The sequence below is a fragment of the Sturnira hondurensis genome, unplaced genomic scaffold, assembly GCF_014824575.4.
Source record: "Sturnira hondurensis isolate 20B ecotype Veracruz unplaced genomic scaffold, ASM1482457v3 Scaffold0019006, whole genome shotgun sequence".
Classification (NCBI taxonomy): domain Eukaryota; kingdom Metazoa; phylum Chordata; class Mammalia; order Chiroptera; family Phyllostomidae; genus Sturnira; species Sturnira hondurensis.
The window spans coordinates 7,984,127-8,003,304 of record NW_028091637.1 but is presented as its reverse complement, the minus strand read 5'-3'; the positions used below and the strand labels follow the sequence as shown (position 1 = coordinate 8,003,304).

The window sequence follows — 19,178 nt, the reverse complement described above, 5'->3', positions numbered from 1 at the left end:
GGAAGGTATTGAAGAGGGGGATGATTAGTGATGGAACAAAGTTCTATAGCAGAAGATAGGAGATAAAATCAATAGGTACTCCCAGCATCTTCAATACAATTTATTTCATGAGGAATATATTCATTGTTATAAATATAATAAAGAGAAGAAGAGAGTGAACCTTTTTTATAACTGTTAAAATAGTTCAAAGAATAGAATACAACGCTATACGGTTACTAGAAGACACAGATGAAGATGCATCACAAAGCAGGCGATTTAAGGTGAAGGGATACAAGCCAGTCAGTGTCAATTGGTGCAGCCCTGGTGACCGGCAGGGGAAGGGAGAGATGCCCACCGTGTGCCTGGTGGTCCTCCCTGCCTCAGACATGGCACTGCCCAAAGTCCACCTGTGGCTGCTCATATTGGGAACTGAAACTTTACTTTTTCCCCATTAGGTTTTTAATAAATAAGGGTATTTCCAGAGAGAGACCATGCAGAGTTTAATATGGGCAGAGACGTGAGAATGGGCCAGGTAGGAGTGGCCCTGAAGTCTGAGTCCCGCACGGAAAGACAGAGAAGTACAATGGTGGGCAATGTTTGGCTTACAGGGTTTGTTCACAGATTTCCCACCAAACAGGTTTGAACATTTTTCTTCAGTACTGACTTTGGAGTTCAAAGACATCTTAGCAATTAAATTAGAGAAAACGTGGGCTACTTACCCATTCTGTATGGCAGCTGTGGGGTCATAGGTCAGAGCCATGCCAGCCTGTTTATAAGAAGAAGAGGGGAGAAAACAGATCTTAACGTTTTTATTGTGTTGCCCCAGACGTTCACTATACACAAAGACGTTTGTCTTCACTTTTGGTGATTGAAGTTTATTTTCGCCTATGTTATTTCTCCACCATTACTGCCAAGACAAGCAATTTTACTCCCTATACACCAGGGTCCACCGGTGAGTCAGAGAGTTTATATTACCCGTATTTTTCAGACCATAAGATGCACCTAGGTTTTAGAGGAAAATAGGATAACAATTTTGAAGCGAAAATGTGGTAAAATATTTAATGACAAATAACATAATATTTCACCAATGTGAATGTAAACAGAACTCAACAGCAGTATTAATGACCATTATTCCTCCCAAATTTGCTGGAGGGGGGCAGGGAAGAAAGGGGGGGAGTGCATCTTATAGTCCAAAAAAAATACGGTACATACCAGACAAATCAAGCAGCAATGTAGCACGGAGGGTTTCTGTTTGCACTTCATAAACCATCAGCAGGTTAATGTGGTGTTCTTATTCTGCCCCCCTATTGTCAAGACTACCTATTGTACATCTCGTGGCATTAAAAAAGTAAGACTGAACCCAGCAGACAGGATAAAAATAAAAGCTACTTAAAATGCAGTCGACCTTTTAGAAGCAAATGTGAAGAAATATTTATTTTAAAATAGAACCTATGCCTTAGGGGTATGTAGGTAATGAGTCTCAGAGTGCTCATCCAATGGATTGCTGGTATCTGTCCTAAGAGTGGTAGAGAGCGGAGGTCATTTACATATGATGGAAATTTTAGGCCTTGTTGTTATGAAGGAGGTGGATTTATTCTAAGAAGAAAACTACCTCTGAAAAGCTACACTTCTGTAACTGGCAGTAGTTTGAGAAAAGAATACACGCTTTCATGATTGCTGATTCACAGGCTAGCGCATCCCTTCACACGCATCATCGCGCTGGATCCCCACGACAGCCCTAGAAAGTAGGCAGGTGAGAGAGTTTCCCCATTTCATAGATGAAGACACTGAAGCTTGGAGAGGTCAAGTGGTTTGCTCAAGGTCACATGTTTGGAGGCAGAACCTGACCCCAATCTGAGTCTTCAGATGTGGGCTCCTTTGCACAGCTCTGTTGTAACCTTGACCTAGACATTTATCTGGGGATCATCACTAATAATGTGCTGGAATTTTCTCTGTGGTCCAATGGACAGACCACTTTCCCTCTGCCCTCCAGAATTGTCAACCTGCTTACCACTTGTGAGTAGAAGGAGAATGTAGAATGGAACTTAAAGCTGATTAGGTTGTTTAGGGTGGATTTACTTTTTTCTTCTTTGAAATTTAAAAGTGAATTTGACTGATGTCAATTTTCTGGCTTAGCTAGTGCCCTATGATTACATAAGATGTGACCCCGGGGCGAAATGCACTGAGATGTATACAAGAGCTCCCTTTTCATTCCTTTCATAATCTCTGTGAATCTATATCTATTTCAAAATTAAAAGTAAGACAGAATAGTACATTAGCTTTGAAGACTTTTGTGGAGAATAAGAAAAATCAGTAAAACTTTAAAGAAAAGAAAATATAGAGCTTTTGTGTTTGCATTTCCCCCAGTGCGGTTGAAGGTAGTTTTCTTATTAGGATTGTTGAATTCCTCAGATTTAGCATGTAAACTGAAACAAAAATCTTCAGACTTCCTAGCATAGGGCCTGAAGTCCAATATGGCCTGCTCTATTCAAGTTTAGATTATATGCCTTATTTTCCCTAAGTGATCATTTTTAAGTTATTATTAAGATTGGTGTGAGGAACAAAAGATACAGCCAAATACAAGTGGGACTGGCATACAGAGAGCACACACAAGTTGGGGCAGAGAAGCAGACAAAGCTGAGCAACCGTCAGAAGTTAACAGAGGTGCCCTGAGACCACACACTTACTGATAACTGCACCTTCCTCAGGTTGAAGGCATATGCAATGGATAATATGACAAGCTGAGGGAATGGCAAGTGAGGTCAGAAAGAGCAGCAATGAAGGCAGATTTTTTATTTTTGCCTATGGTGCAACGCACATAAAGATCCAAAGTCTGAATATTTTCCAGGGATGGAGCCTCTGTCATGTGACTGGCAGGAAGCAGGCCCTGGGCTGAAGATCTCCCAGAACGGAGACGTCCAAGGTGAGCTCCAACTCCATGGTCCTGGGTGGTACTGAGGACAGTCGTAAAGGCAGCCCATTTGGGATGAGACCTCCCTCTTAAAAACACTAAGTTTCTTTCCCCTAACTTATCCAAGGTGTCACACTGGGGAAAATGGCAACATGGGCTTTATGCCTGATAGATACACTCTTGGATTATATGAGATCTAGGGTGATAATCATATCTTCAGTCTCTCAACCACCCCAAATTGTTAAAACCATGGGGAATTTGTAGGAAGAATTTCCTACTCAACCCTACACTTCTTTTCCATTTGTGCTCAAATCCAGTGCTATCTAGTCTTTCTTGAATTACAGGTTTTCTTGAACATTCTCTTCCTATGCTGTGCTTATTCTGGCAACATTAGGTAAAGAATATTTTTCTCTCATACTTTACTTGAATTCCTCATGGATTATAGTTAACCAGTCAGTCAGCTCTGTCTGGGAATACAGTAGTTACCAATAAGCTGTCTCCACTTGTTGAATACATATTTGATCATCAGAAAGGCTAAGTTAGCCTCTTTTTTCCACCTTAAAGCTCCATCCATCTTTCAGAAGATAGAAAAGAACTGAAAAAGGGCACCATGGTTTAGTGGAAAAACTATGTTTTGGACCTGGGTTTAGGTCTTAGCCCTGTGACTTTTTAGCAGTGTAACTTCGGGCAAATTATTCAACCTATTTGAGCCTCAGTTTCCTTAACTATTAAATGGTAGAGTAATCCCTACCTAAACAGATTGTTGTGGAATTTAAATGAGATTATATTTGTAAAATTTCCAGCACAGTGCCTGGAGACAACCCCTACATAAATATTATGATACAAAGCAGTGTATGTGTTAAGGCCCATTGAGTGGTACGGATGAGGTGTGGAGGAAAGAGTCTGGCGGTGGTTAGGGAAGGTATTTGAATGAGTTAGAGCTGAATGAAGCCTCAAAAGATGATTAGGATTTTTATGGATGGAGATGAGTGATGGTGGCCTGCTCAGGCAGAAGGAATAGCATGGTGGGAAAAGTGTGTAAATGAAAAGGACAAGGTGGTAAGCCACCTGCACCAGAACATTGGAGGGGAGCGATGGGCAGTAGGGGTCTGAAGGAAAGGAGGGAGGATCCTGATTATCTGGCTTCTTTTGTGAAGCCACTGAACATCTTTCGAACAAGAAAACTGTAGCTTAAAGAGGGATTGGACAATAAGAAACATTATGAGCTTCCTGGAAAACAGAGTGTAAATCCAGAGCAATGAGCCACTTCGGTGCTGGGGGACAGGGAGGTAGAAAGGATCTAAGACGAGACTGTCATTGTGAAGGAATAGAGAATGAACACAAGTTTCACCCACTTCATGACTTTGTCTAGGGACAGTCATGCCTCCGAGCAGTACCTTTGGCAAGAGGAGACAACAGGAGACAGTGTCAAGTCATCTGCACTTGGAACCTTGTGGGTACAAAACAAGGCACGGTTCAACAGAAGGTTGTGTGAACTTCACCTGTTAGCTGAATATCTTAACATAATCAGAAGCACTTGGCTGCACCTGGTCTTCATTTCATGTGTAACAGATCGCTGAGTTATAATTCTAGTATGGGCTTAATGCAGATTTTGCATTCAATTTCCTTTTGTTTCCTCCCATGAAGGTAAAAAAGGAAATCAATTGTGCGGCTGTGTCTAGCTACCTTTATTCGAAGACAGAACCATGAAATCATCATCATGTAATTGCCAAATTTTATGGCATGTTTATAAACTCCAGAGTCACACAAAAAGTAAAATAACTTGGAACAAAGTGAAAATATCACACCTCCTATGCAGAAAAGTGATGTTTAATCCTGTCACTCTTTCAAAAAGGGCTTTTAGATTCCCAAGTATTTTCCATTTCTTGAGTACACATTATTTGTGTGCTGGATGCAATTATAATTTATTTAAAACAAAAGGAACCTTTTGTCACTTTCCAGAAGCAGCTGAATTTTTGGTTTATTCTTTCAGCCATAACAGAATATGCCTAGTCTTTCCAGACAGTGTCTAAACTACAAGAGATAAGTATTTTAGGATAAATTTTAAAATATGGTTTATTGGGGTGATTAGGATATCATAAACATTTTCAGTATTATAGAGGATCCACTGAGACACATCAGCATCACTTTGGAACTAAATATTTGCTATTCACCACTTTAGATGATTAGCAGGTTACTCAAAGAGGTACTAAGTATGTAAATACTGCTTACATGTACCTAGTAGGGAGTAGGCATTATCACTTCAGAAAGTTCTCTGGACTGTCAGGCTTGGCCTTATCTGAGGAGCAGAGGATTGTTGGCTATAAAAAAACAAAAACGGTGGAAAGGTAGACTGATAGAGCATCTTTGATCACTTTCAAACTATCTTTACTCTGTAATGTGAATGGAGATAAAAAAATTGAAGGCAGTAAACTTCATACAGATAAATATGCACTGAGATTCCTGGAAAACAGAGATATGAATGTTTCAAGCTAGCATTTCTCCATTTTTCTAAATTCTCCCTGACATGAGTCATCGTGATTGGATGAGTTACAAATGAGTAATCACAAGGATTTCCAATCTTCTGTGATCAGCTTTAAAGCAACACTTTAGTAAATATGTCATAAATATTGTATATTTTAGTAAATACTGTGTACTGAATTGGCACAAGATCAGTTCAGGAAGGCAAAGAAGCAAAGGATAATACAGTGTTCTTGATGTCATCTTTAAGGAGTTTATTTCATTTAGCCAACTTAACAATATTTACAACTGTTAGTTGGTGATGGTTAAGTCAGTAAATAAAATGACTTAACAGTTGATGTGTGTGAAAGTGTCTTGGACACGTGTTAAATGTTTTTAGGGGCTGCTATTGAAGCCAAACCTCACTTAACTTTGTTTACATTTATTTACCGATATTTCTTTTCAGAAAACATGTCCTTTAGCAAAGAAATTATGATACAATATTATGTGTACAGCTGGGTCAACAAGTAAAGTTTTAAAAAATTTTATTCTCTGCCATGAAATAAAACAAAAAATTAATTTCAGCAGTGTTAAATGTCAAAATGTTGGGGCATATAATGATAAATGGCAGTTTTTCCTTTAATACATATTTTGCCTCATTTAAGTTGTCCATAATGAGAATTACTTTTATAATGGGGAAAACCCCTTTTCTTTAAGTTGAAGCACATTACATACTTTTATGACTTATTTTTTTTAAGTTCCAGAAAGGGAAAAGAAGTCATGCAATTTGTAAAAGCAGTATTTCCCAGAGGCCTGATTTGGAAATGTGCTTGGAAATGTCAGTAGACATTTAGCTTTGCTGGGCCAATGAAATACAGAAGAGCTAGGGTGAAATCGGGGGGCGGGGCGTAGATCGCTGCATCTGGAAAGATCAAGGGAGGAATAGGCAGGTCAAAAATAAAGATGGAAACTGCAGGGTTCGTGGTGTAGCGTTCCTAGTTGTGGAAGCTAAGAAGAACTCATAAATCCAAATAGCCATACTGACTGAGAAATTGTGGGTCCAGAAGTGTAGATGTCCAAGATAGTCAAACGAACTAAAAATCACCAGAAAGGTGATTGATACCAAGTAAACCTTTCGGCCAGAGAAAAAGGACTTTGAACCCAGTTCCTGTTAAGGGAACTAATTCTAGGAAACAATATACTCTCAGGGCACAAGTGAGGACAGGCTATTGGAGCACTTCCTGAGAGGAGGTGTGAGAGAATGAATTCCTGGCCTTCATAAAAGGCAAATGGTAGTTTTTTTTACCCAGGAATGGCTCGGATATGGTCACGTGACTATTGAATGCTTGGTTTCTCCAGGCAGAGGCAGCCAACTGTGCAAGGCAGGTGTCTCCTTCCACCTGCTGAAGGAGCGATCCCTGGGCTACGCATAGTCCCTCTCTGAAGACAAGATGAGGGACAAATGAGACAGTAGACAGAGAAATCACCAAAGTCCACAAAAGAAATGCTACACTGCGTGGTCCTGAGATAAGACAGAAACATCCTAGCTAATTGTCCTATAAAAGGTGCCGCCAGCCTGTGAAACGGCTTGCACTACTCTCCCGAATTTTCATAATTTCTGAATCCAAAGAATACTTTTATTCCAAACTATCCCTGTTTAATTGGCATCCTTTAACCAGTGATGGTCTTCTTCTCTCAAAACTCCTTTCTTTGCCTGTGTGAGCCTCCCCTCCAGTTTTCTTCTGACCATTCAGAGAATAATTTCTGCGTCGGTGTTACGGGTTCCATCTGCCTTGGGGGAGCCGGCACCCAGGGCCAGGATTTCCCCTTCTCTCCGTCTGTACAGTGATGCCACTCACTTGCCGGTCCCAGCGGTTATTTATGTCTTGACGATTCTCTAATCTTGCTCTTAAACTCAGGTATCTATCCTGAATGCCAGACATTCATTGCCAAGTTAGATTAGTAAGTTCAGTGTATAGTCAGTATCTCTTTTGAAGTTACTATTTCTTGTTTGGATATTTACTAAATATCCTTTGGTTATAATATCTTCTATCTTTGCTGAAATATTTTTCTCATCCATCAGCCACACCATTGCACTGTGAACGGTCCTCACAGTGCAATAGGCAAATCTGACCACCTCAAGATCCTTTCTTTTAAGTGACAACCTGTTACCTTTGAAATAAAACACAGCTCACATAGCCCTTTCGTGATCCAGTCCTTATGCATTTACTGACATCCACAATCTTCCTGTGCAATTTTGAACTCTGTCCATCAACAAACTCAGACATACACTCACCCTGCCCTGGGTCTCTGGGCCTTTGCTGCTATAGTTTTTGGCTAGAAACCATGTGTCACTGTGTGAGAAAATTGAAAATTCTTTTCCTCCAGACTCAAACTAGACATCACAGCCTCTTAAAGCCATCTCTCTCTCCTTGTAGCATTAACTGCTGCCTTTGTTCTGTCCTCGTGACACAGGATGGAAACTACGATGACCACATTTTGACACGTGCTTCTCTCAACTAGATTCTTGGCTATGTCTGTCTTGTCATCTCCTGTGCCTAGCCCAGTGTTTGGAACATAACAGGGACAGAGTGCATGTTTGTTAAATGAGTTAGTAAGCAAATAATTGACTTAGAGACAGTTTTGAATTTGGACTTGAGTTAAATTTGTATTTGAACATGGAATTTTAGTGTTTTTAATGTGTGTTTACACAAATTATTAGTGTTTACTTATTAGTAGAATTGTCTCTTAAAAACTTCCACTGAACTCAATTGAACTTCTAAAGACAAAATGTTTCAGGGCTGGATTGGTCAGTAGAGAGAGAAGGAAGCAAGATCATTATTGGCGTTGCTCAGAGAGCTTTTCTGTGCAGCCAGAAAGCCAGTGTACCTGAGACAAATCATGAGCAAGAACCCAGGAAGAATTAAATGCAGCTGAGAAATGTGGAGACCCCTCTTCTCCAAGTTACTGACCAGAGTGGTGAGAAGACAATCGTTCATTATAAGTCATCGTGGCATCTTCAGAAGTATGTCAAGCAAGTGAGATGAAAGGGACTTATCAATTAAAAAATAGAAAAAAATAGACAGTAAGCAGAAAATTTCACCTCTTTACATTTGGGAAAAGAACATCAATAGGAGCCATGCTGTTGTTTATATGCTGTGTCATTGTGGTATTTCTCCTTTTTGGCTTTTACTAAAGCATTCTTGCCAGACAGAGAATTTCTCTTGTACATAGCAACAGACAAGAACAAGACAGAAAAATGCAGACAGAATGAAGACTGGAAAACTGAGCAAGCTTATGGCTAGAAAAAGCAACAGTAAAAGGGAAGCAGAAGAAAAACTGTAACAGCATGGTATGATGTAACTGGCTAAGGTTTTCAAAGTCTTCAGGGGAAAAAAGTTCTAGTTTGCATTAAAACTGAAGTTAAATTAAGCCTTGACTGATAACCATAAAAAAGAGAACATTACTGCATTTGATGTATGTACTTCTGTTTTTATCTCAATCCAAATGACTGAAACTCATAGATTCCAAGACAGGTTTTGTTCACATTTTAATGTCTGTAAAATCAGGACTCACATAACTGATGGAATTTGATACTTTGGCAAGTGTTTCCTCCTTTTTTAGTGATATTTAAAATAATATTTCATCTTTAATTTATGGCATCTTAGAACCAATGATGGGCTAAAAATATATAAAAATGCTGACATTTCTACCAGGGCAAGCCTGTGCACCTGGATAGATGAAAGACCCAGGTATCTGGGTAATTGATCCCTAGTTGTCCTGGTCCAAGCTGCAGTTTGATGTCACTTGGAGGTTGTAAGCTATGGCTTAAATATTGAAGGGGTCAATTCTGAGTCTTGTGGAAGGCAGAGACTGCCAGGCAATGCCAATAACAGAAATCTCCCAGTTGGTTGATGCCCCATTTAGTTGTCTTGGTCCTTGGAGACAGGGTCTAGGGAATACAGGGAACATGGGGATCCATCAACAGCTCTTCTTCTTGTAACTGTTTGCTATCATCTTCCCAGAGTTATGCCCCTCCTAAAGCCCCCATTCCCACCTCTGCTCCAAGAACATAGGTACATTACCTTTTCCTCTTCCTTGAGAATGGAGACTAGGCAGGGGACTGGAGCTCACCATTAATCACTTTATATGCAAAGTTATACTACTATAGAAATGTATAAGATTTATTTTTTATCTTTAGTGATCATCAGTTAATAAATATTGGGCCCAGTAGCTTTAAAAAGAGAACACTTAACTGAGTTAGAAAGTGTTCATGCTGAACTACTGGGAATTCAAGCTCTTGTGCCAGTGGGAAAATTTCTTTTCAGATCAAAAGGCTCATTCACTTTGAGCCTGCTCTTTAAATGACAGCCTGAAATAAATAAAATCAGCCTGAAATAAATAAAAAATACATCTGGTGGGCTGGCTTACAAACCCAACTTGCAAGTGCTTGCATTCACCATGACAATCAACTGTCCTATTTTAAGATCACATATATAAAAACTGTTTTTCAGGCTAAGGTTGAAAGGACTATTTGCAAAACTTGGCAGTGTTAATAGACAAATCTTATTTTTTTCCCTAAGGTCTTATTAAGGAAAAGCTTTGGACAACTAATATATCAATCACTGTGATATTCATAATGAAAATAGTGTGTACTATATAGATGATGTTTCTGCCTTCCTGCAATATGGTCAAAGATATCCTAAATCTACATGTTACTACTAGGCTAAGTAAAATAAGCCAGTCAGAGAAAGACAAATACCATATGATCTCACACGCATGTGGAATCTAATCAACAACAAAAAAATTAATAAAGAAAATAGAAACACAAGCATGGATACATAGAAGAGACTGACAGCTGTCAGAGGGGAAGAGGGTTGGGGGGCTGGGTGAAAAATGGTGAAAGGATTAAGCAAATATATATGTGTCACATACATGACACAGAGACACAGACAACAGTATGGCAATAGCCAGAGGGAAAGGGGGGGGTAAATGAAGATGAAATATACATGAAAGGCAAATGAAGTGACTTGACTTTGGGCAGGCACACAATGCAGTACACACATAATGTTTTATCGAATTGTACACTTGAAACTTGTACGGTCATATCGACCAATGTCACCCCAATAAAGTCAATACAAAATCATATCCTGAACTTATACATTATTACTAAGTTTTTACAATCATTCTTTAGACATACTGATTCTTTAGATATAGTAGTTTCTCCTCAAACTACTTTTATTTCTAGTGGCTCACTGGGGCAGTATTTAAATTCCATATCTAAGAGACATAAAATTTTTAATGTTCCGTATTATAAAATTAAATTGCAGCTAGAATGGCTTCAAGGTTAATAGAAATGATGTATTTCTGGGCCTTATTGTCAGGTTGTTCCTAATACTTAATACTTAATAAGAAGGATGTTGGCTGGTGACTGCTCATATGAAAGAGATACTATTTTTCAGAGGAGACCCAACTGGAGGGAAGGGCACCGTTTGGTTGAAATGCAACTAGTCCCCCTCACTGCTAAGAATGTCTCAGAGAACGTGCTTTATTTACAGTATCACTTGCCACAGTTAGTGATAGCTAAGTGCTTGCAAGAAATATAAACTTTTCTGCCGAGGGGCTTTCTTATAAATGGTGACCATATGGATAGAGAGACTCTTTCTCTCCAGATTTTATGTAGCACGTTTGCCGTTGTTTTCATAGCCAACTGTGTGTCCTTTAACAGTGATAGTTTCCATGTCTATGTGACCAATTTTGGTTAATACAGGGCCAAGAGCCTTCTTCTTTCATGTAGATAGGTATGTAAATAAAAATGCTATCAGTGTCGGTAGAAATAATTGATTGTGTTCGATGAAGAACTTTTTCTTGTTAAGGAAGTGTGTGAATCTTTACTTTGGGTCAAAGGTTTCATGGTCTTTATGAAATGACTACAAGCCAGCTGGTCACTCATAGGTACATTAAATTAATAAAAATGGGATCAGGGCTTTCCCCAAATTCCTTAGACAGTTGTATACTTGTTTGTTGAGTAGATTAAGAACTATTGCAGTCTGTAAATCCACTGCAAGTAATAATTGGCTCTGACACAACTCCCACAAAGGGCGATTGGCTCATGCTTGGCAAAGTTCCTTTAGATACCCATGCAAATTGCTTTTTTACATCAAGGGGAGGGGCATAAACTTAACCAATAGAGTGGATCACATTTGATAACAATAATCATATAACAAGAAACAGTTGATTCTTGTTATTCGCAGTAATTATATTCTGTAAAGTCACCACAAAAGCCGAATTAGTGAACACTGACTCGTTGCTGTCACTCTTGGACCACCTCATCAAAACGTAACCTTGTTTTAGTATGTTTCTGTCTAAAGACACCTTTTTAATCTAATGTCAACCCTTTGTAGCTGTGGGTTTTGCATCCACAGATTCAACAAACCATGCATGAAAATTATGATCCAAAAAATCCCACAAGTTTTCAAAAAGCAAAATTTGAATTTGCCCTGCTCTAAGCACTAAGCTGAATTCATTCAAATGAAGTTATATGTAAGCTTCCCCTACTGTAGCCAATATGCAAGTGTAGTTTATATGCAAATATGACACTTTTATATAAGGGACTTGAGCATCTATGTGTACCTGGTACCTGCAGGGGTTTCTAGAATCAATCTTCTTTGGATAAAAAAGATGACCGTAATACCGATTCATTAACATTGAACTCACAGCCAACGACATTACAAGTCATGCCTCAACAAAACTTATCTTCACATTCCCCCGACATTTTCTTCATATCGGAGAAAGGCACACCATAGATTTCTTGCACTTAGAAACCTCAAACACTACTTCAACAATACACTTGGGGGCCATTTTAAATTGTGAATTCACATTTTTATAAGATATAAAAATGTGAAAAATGTGGCCCTTGTACAGGACACTGTTCACATAGGAGAGCTGAAACAGAAGGTGGAGAGAGCATCATATATCCTAAGCTTAGCTGGAAATGTGTGCATTGGATGGTTCAGATTTCTCACTGCTCTGCACATCTGTGAGTGACTGGGAAGGCACTATGGATATTGGTTCTGGGGTTACAAATAAATTTTAGCTGTCAGGGATGTTTTCAAATATGGAGCCAACACATAGTGAGGATCAACTGTGTCTTTTCCCAAAATGATCATTTTGTGAGCCTGAGCCTTTCCACAAACAAATTTTATAAATAGCATTAATGCCAGTTTTTATAAGGACTCTAAAATTTCCTTACACATTATTCGGTAACCTGATCCTTGAAATAGATTAGAATGTGGAACCTTGAAAATTATTTACATTCAGCACTATGGAGTGTTAGTACATGGAAGGAGAGTCCTGTTCCCCAAACCTTTTGTTACATCTAGTAAGACATCATTGTAGCATTGGGATGGTTCTTTTATCAAAGGCATTTGCTTTAAAGGATGCTGGAAAGTACTCGAGCATGGGGAGTCCTTTTCATAGCCACAAGGTTGCATAAGAACCTTTGGTATCCAAAATTAGTTTATATTATGTGCCAGAATGGGTAGATTAATAATACATCTTCTTTCCCTTTAAAAACACCAACCATGTAATTAATCAATTCTCAGTATTGGCTGAATTCAACGTTTTCCATCATACCTAGCAAGAGTTCATGTTTTCTTTACTTGTCTTTTTTTTTTTCCCTTCATCTTCTCTATCCAAGTCCCCTTATTCTTGCCAGCCCTTGGTTTTTATGATTATGTGACCTTCAAGAGAAAATTGGCTAGAAATTTGAAAAACACCTAATGTTTCAGTGCTAAACAATGCTTTATGATTTGGAATATGATCTTATAAAAAAGATTAATGAAATGTGTGTCAATGTTAATCATATCTACTTGTTTTGTGTGATGCTTTACAAAAATAAGTAAAAATTCAGCTGGAAAATATAGGGACAGCAAATGTTCTTTTGAATAAATCATTAAAAATAATTCCTGGTTGAAAAATAAATAGACATGGCATAATATTGGAAAAGAAGATATTAAACATTTAAGTCGTAAGGAACACATAGCAAAGTTGGTTTTCAGATTAAAAAGCCCTGAGCTGTGTTGATGATATTGTGACAGTTATAATAATGGCTGATATGTGAGCAATTATAGTTTGCCAGGCACTGTGCTCAGTGCTTTACCTTCATCTCCTATAATCCCTCCAGTTATAAAATATATGCTTTTGACCATTCTCATTCTGCTGATGAGGCAAAGGAAACTTCAAAACTGAAAAATTTGCCAGTGTTGTCGCTCAGCACAGAAGCTGTTGATTTGTAATTTAAATTACAGAGTTTCCCCCCTTAACCACTGAAGTGCCTTGTAAATTATGGGGAAAAGCAAATAAATATTGACATACACAATTCCTTAAAATTCAGAAAGAATTATTATTCTCAATGGGTGTATTAAGGAAGGACTCAAGATTTATTAAATAATACCCCAAAGCTCAAGTTGCTTCTGTCAACATTATTCTGTCTGCCACTCAGCCAGTACCCCAGGACTCACACGCCTCTATCAGCCAGGGACAAGGGGAAGCTTTCCAATTCTGGGGAGAATTTCTGGCTTGTAAATACATATAAATCAATTTCCCAGTTACTTACCCTGAAAAACAAACATGCAAATGACCAATCAATGCTCATCAACAAGACTAATGTGAACCGATGTTTTTGCAGCTGCTGCTTTTTTTGTTTGTTTTTGTTATTTTTATTATTATTTTGCTTGGTTTTCTCTCACTCTTACACAGGCGTGAAGCCAGTTACAGTCATTGGTCTTATGTCTGCAACATCGAATATTATTCTATTCCACTTTCAGTCTCCCACTTTACAGACAGAGAGGATTTTTGCCATTTTAGGCTGTAAGGATGTGTGGGCTCTGTCTATGTTGACACCGTGTCCACAGCATGTGATCTCATGCCTCCCACGCACTGGACACAGCAGGTGCTTACTGACCAACTGAAAGTTTCTTGCTCAAGCAGCTCCTTCTTCAATACTGCCTGTTAAAAAATCTCTTCCAAACACAACTGTGGTCTCAAAAAGAACACTTCTGTAAAAAGTAAGAAAGCAGATGGGAAACATGGGGAGGTGAGTGGCATTCAGGGCAGGAATCATATCTTATGCCTCACTGTCTTTAGGACACAGCATAAAGTGTTAGTCATGGAAGGAGCAAAGGATTTATGATTCACAAGGGCACCAATGATGATGGTGATGAAGACACAGTTAAAACTTAAAATTATGATGTCAAATTTGTGTGAATCCACCTTGTTAAAAAAATAAAATACCAAACACACAAAAAATAGAACGTATTCCTCAAAGAAAATGTTCACTTATTTAGAATTGAAACATAACATGTAACTACTGTGTTGAGTATGACTATGTGTCAACTCAGAAATGTGAAAAGACATCTTTGTCTTAATCCTGAGTGGATGTAGTCAGAATGAATAATTATTCCTAATGCTTTGAGGTACAACAGGGAGAGAGGTGGGTGTTTGAAACCAGGTTTATCAATTTTGCCTGCACTTGGCTACAGACATCATAATAGTATGAGAAATCTCATTTTTTCATATGAATTTTGCAGGTCTTCATTCACTTGCTGGTACTGAAGAGACTTTTTATTCATAGTTCTTCTAAATGAACAAAGGTTATAAAGTTGTACAGCACAGGGGGAAGGTATCCTCCGTCACTGAAAATGGTTAATTTCAGGTCTGACAATAGGTAACTATTATCTAGGTTATAACAGATCACTTAGCTTAGGTTGGCTGTGATAAAAATGATCACCTTAGCTTTCAGCTCATTAAGAGTGGATTTTGCGAATGCACTAACAGAACGTATTAATTTAAGCAAATCAAAGGACAGTATGACGGTTCATTCCATCCCTTAAAGGTTTTTAAACTAACATCTCCAGGCAAAGCCACAGCATCTCACTGTGCTGAGGGATGTCATTTCTGGTTTAGTGAACACACCACCTGGTACTATGCAGTGCCTACACTGTTCTCTTGGGCAAGTACAAAAGCACTTAAATAAAATGTTTTCGAGAAATAATATATCATCATATCTCATCTAAAACTTGCTCTTTAATTGGGAATAGGTGAGAAATTCCAAACCACGGTATTCCCAGAATGCATCAAACAAAACAAAACAAACAAACAACAACAACAAAAAATAGAAAACTTACTTGTTTCTCTCTTCAACATAACATAAAAACTATTTTGGGGAGCATGAGTATTGATGATTAGTTCTATTAGTTTAATTGACCACAGATTATGAAGATACTCTTGTTAAATATTTCCATAGTAAGAAAAAAATATCTTCAGAGCATCAAATATAAAATATTTATTATTCATTGCTTCTAATTTGTCTCTAGCAGAGAATCATAAATAAGATAAGGGCAATAAATGTCATTTTATTAATTTTAGTTTTTATAACAAAAGTTTAGTGTTTTTTTTTTACTAGACATATGAGTACTTTGTTAGGTTTTTTATTGTTCAATTGTCACATCTCTTGTTTCTATCCAAAACATTATTTCTTGGAAATATAATTCCCAAAGAAATCATCAATGACATTTAATGACTTAATTTGTATAGGGCTTGGGGAAACTTTATAAAAGTTTAGATTAGAGTTTTGAAGCCAGTGAAAAAATTTTGTTTTTAATATTTGCACTACTTATGGATAATATTCAAGTCTGGAAATCTGGAGAAATACCACAATCTTCTGTGAGTTGAAACTTAGCATTTACTGTTATTTCAGAATTCCAAAATAAACCCAAAGACTATTTAAAACAAAAGTCAACATAAAATGACTACAAAATCTGAATGACTTTCATGATTATAGTAGATATATCCATCCTTTGATTTGATCCAATCATTTTTATATCACAGTTGAATGTTTTTTGATCAGCTGTTATTACATGGGTCAGAATCCAAACATATTTGGTAACTTTTTGGTAGTCATTGAAACTGTATTCTTGAGAAATATAGAAAGAAGCAGTAGGAGTTCCTCATGTTCTGGTATATTTTTGAACTAATTTTATGCGTTCCTGATTCCAGACCAGTCATTTGATGGAACATGAACAAGATCAATTTGGGTAACATATTGCCTGAAGTAAGAACTGGAATATGGTGTTAGGTGAAATCAAATACCTTGCCAATGTAACATTTTAAAAGTCATAGATATGATAAAGTGAGACCATTTGTGAGTTAGGCTTGACCTTAAAACATCTTACTATTAATACAGCATAAGCACTGGCCAATCAGCATCTAAGTGCTGAAGTACGATGCTGGGGAGCTCCTGCTGTGCTAGCCAGCACCCCACTTTTGTTGGATCATGACAGGTCTTGAGGCTCCAGAGTGGAAGGGTCCATGGGGTTGAACAGATGGACCAATACCACAGATATATTTTAATATTTCTACAGGCTTAATGGCTCTTCTGGATAGGAAGTTGAATATTGGCCCTGCCCTTGGCTCAAGCTACTCTAGGACAGTGGTTCTCAAAATGTGGTCTAATGACATCTAAGCATTCTTGAGATCCTTTTGGGAGATCTGTAGTTTCTGCCTTTTTCAGTGGCATGTCTCTGGTAAGCTAGACTTTCTTTATATGCTTAAACTAAACAGTGTATCACAAGAGATGGAATATTGAAGTAAATATGCAAAATTGGTCATCTTTTCCTAAGCCAGACAATAAATGATTTGAAGAAATGTAAAACCGAATCATTCTTCTAAAAAATAATTGTCTTTGCTTTGAAAAATATAGTACTTTTAACACTATTGTTGATAAGTGATGGGTTTATTATTTCTTTTTAATGAGGAAATAAATAATAATTTTAAGACTATACAGGGATAATGAGACTAAAGAGTTTGAGAACTGCTGCATTAAGAAATAAAACAATAAGGACCACAGAGAACTGGGAGGAGAAAAGGCATAACAGGCCCAAAATCTGATTATTCTGCTCAGAGTTTGAGTTGTCATTTGAGAACTTAGTTAATAACTTTAGAATACCCCTTTGTGTTTCTCTTATGCAAAAACGTGTGTAGCAGCATACATTCATATTTCAAAACCTCACTAATTTATGCTAATTTATGTGTATAAAGTTTTTAGTATTAGATTTATTTGTAAACAAATGCATTTCACCAAACCATGTTAAAAAAACTATTATCAAAATGCCACCCAGAAGAAAACAACTTTACATAATAAGTTAAAATTTTAATTAGCCTATCAACTGTCATGTTTAAGGTATGTCTAAGTGCTTGCAAACCACTGGTTCTTCTGTATTTTAAGCATTTCATCAGAAATACTTTTCACGCTATCACTTTTACCTGATTTTCGAAAATAGGAAAAGGAGCAGCCTCAATTTGTGCTATTACCTCAAATTCTGAATCAGCAGAACCTAAATTATCCTTCACTTTAATGAAATGATGATTGAAGGGTTTGACATTACTGTACACAGTTGACCCTTCAACAATGTGATTGAATGCCAACTCCCATGCAGTTGAATATTCACGTAGACTTCTGGCCAAAATGGAGGCATAGGTAGATATACTTGGCCTCCTCACACAACCAAAGGACAATAACAAATTTAAAAACAAAAACCAATTAGAACTGCCAGAAAACTGAACTGTATAAAAGTCCAACAACAAAGGAGTTAAAGAAGAAACATCATCCAGACCAGGAGGACAAGTAGAGAGGACTAGAATAAGGCTGCGGCTGGCGGAGACAGGGGGTGGGCTCACATCTGCATGTGATAAACTGGGAGGAACAACTGGGGAAAAAAACAGACTGCCCAACTCAGGGTTCCAGCACCAGGAAATAAAGCAAAAAAAACCTCTAACTGAAAAAACCTGTGGGGGTTGAGGCAGTGGGAGAAACTCCCAGCCTTACAGGACAGTTTGTTAGAGAGACCCGCAGGCTCCTAGAATGTACACAAACCCACCCACCTGGAAACAGCACTAGAAGGGCCCAATTCACATGTAGGTAGCAGAGGAAATGACTGAAAGCTGGCCGAGAGCTGAGTAAGCTGCACTGTTCCCCCTGTGGTCCTTCCTCCACACACAGCTCCACAACATAGCCACGTGGGTTTCCCTGCCCTGGCAGACACCTAAGGCTTCGCCCCTTACCATGTAACAGGAGTGCCAAGACAAAAAAATATCGCCCCAATGAAAGTACAGATCAAAGCTCCAGAAAAAGTACAACTAAGTGATGAAGAGATAGGCAACTTATCAGATGCACAGTTCAAAATACTGGTAATCAGTATGCTCACAGAAATGGCTGAGTAAGGTACCAAAATAGAGGAAAAAGTAAAGGCTATGAAAAATGAGATAAAGAAAAATGTACAGGGAATCAAGAGTGAAAGGAAGGAAACTGAGACTCAAATAGACAATTTGGATCAACAGGAAGAAATGAACGTTCAACTAGAAAAGAATGAAGAAACAAGAAATTAAAAAAATGAGGAGAGGCTTAGGAACCTCTGGAACAACTTTAAACATTCCAACATCCAAATCATGGGGTGCCAGAAGGAGAAAAGAAAGAGTGAGAAATTGAAAACTTATTTGAAAACATAATGAAAGAGAACTTCCCCAGTCTGGCAAAGGAAATAGACTTCCAGGAACCCAGGAAGCTCAGAGCATCCTAAACAAGTTGGACCCAAGGAAGCGCACACCAAGGCACATCATAATTACATTATCCAAGATTAAAGATAAGGAGAGAATCAGCAAGAGAAAAAGAGATAGTTACCTACAAAGGAATTCCCATAAGACCATCTGCTGATTTCTCAAAAGAAACCCTGCAGGCAACAAGGGACTAAAAAGAAGTATCAAAGTCATG

The 19,178-nt window shown here is 38.0% G+C and overlaps 1 protein-coding gene across 6 annotated transcripts in view; it reads right to left on the bottom strand.

Annotated features, from left to right (window-relative positions):
- The window catches only part of RBMS3 (RNA binding motif single stranded interacting protein 3), a 480,675-nt gene that overhangs the window by 111,833 nt on the left and 349,664 nt on the right, over nucleotides 1-19,178 (bottom strand). For all 6 annotated transcript variants that reach the window (XM_037070856.1, XM_037070857.1, XM_037070858.1 and 3 more), the window contains exon 7: nucleotides 699-745. In XM_037070856.1, coding sequence (XP_036926751.1) covers nucleotides 699-745 — 47 coding nt within the window. The remainder of the gene's footprint in view (nucleotides 1-698; nucleotides 746-19,178) is intronic.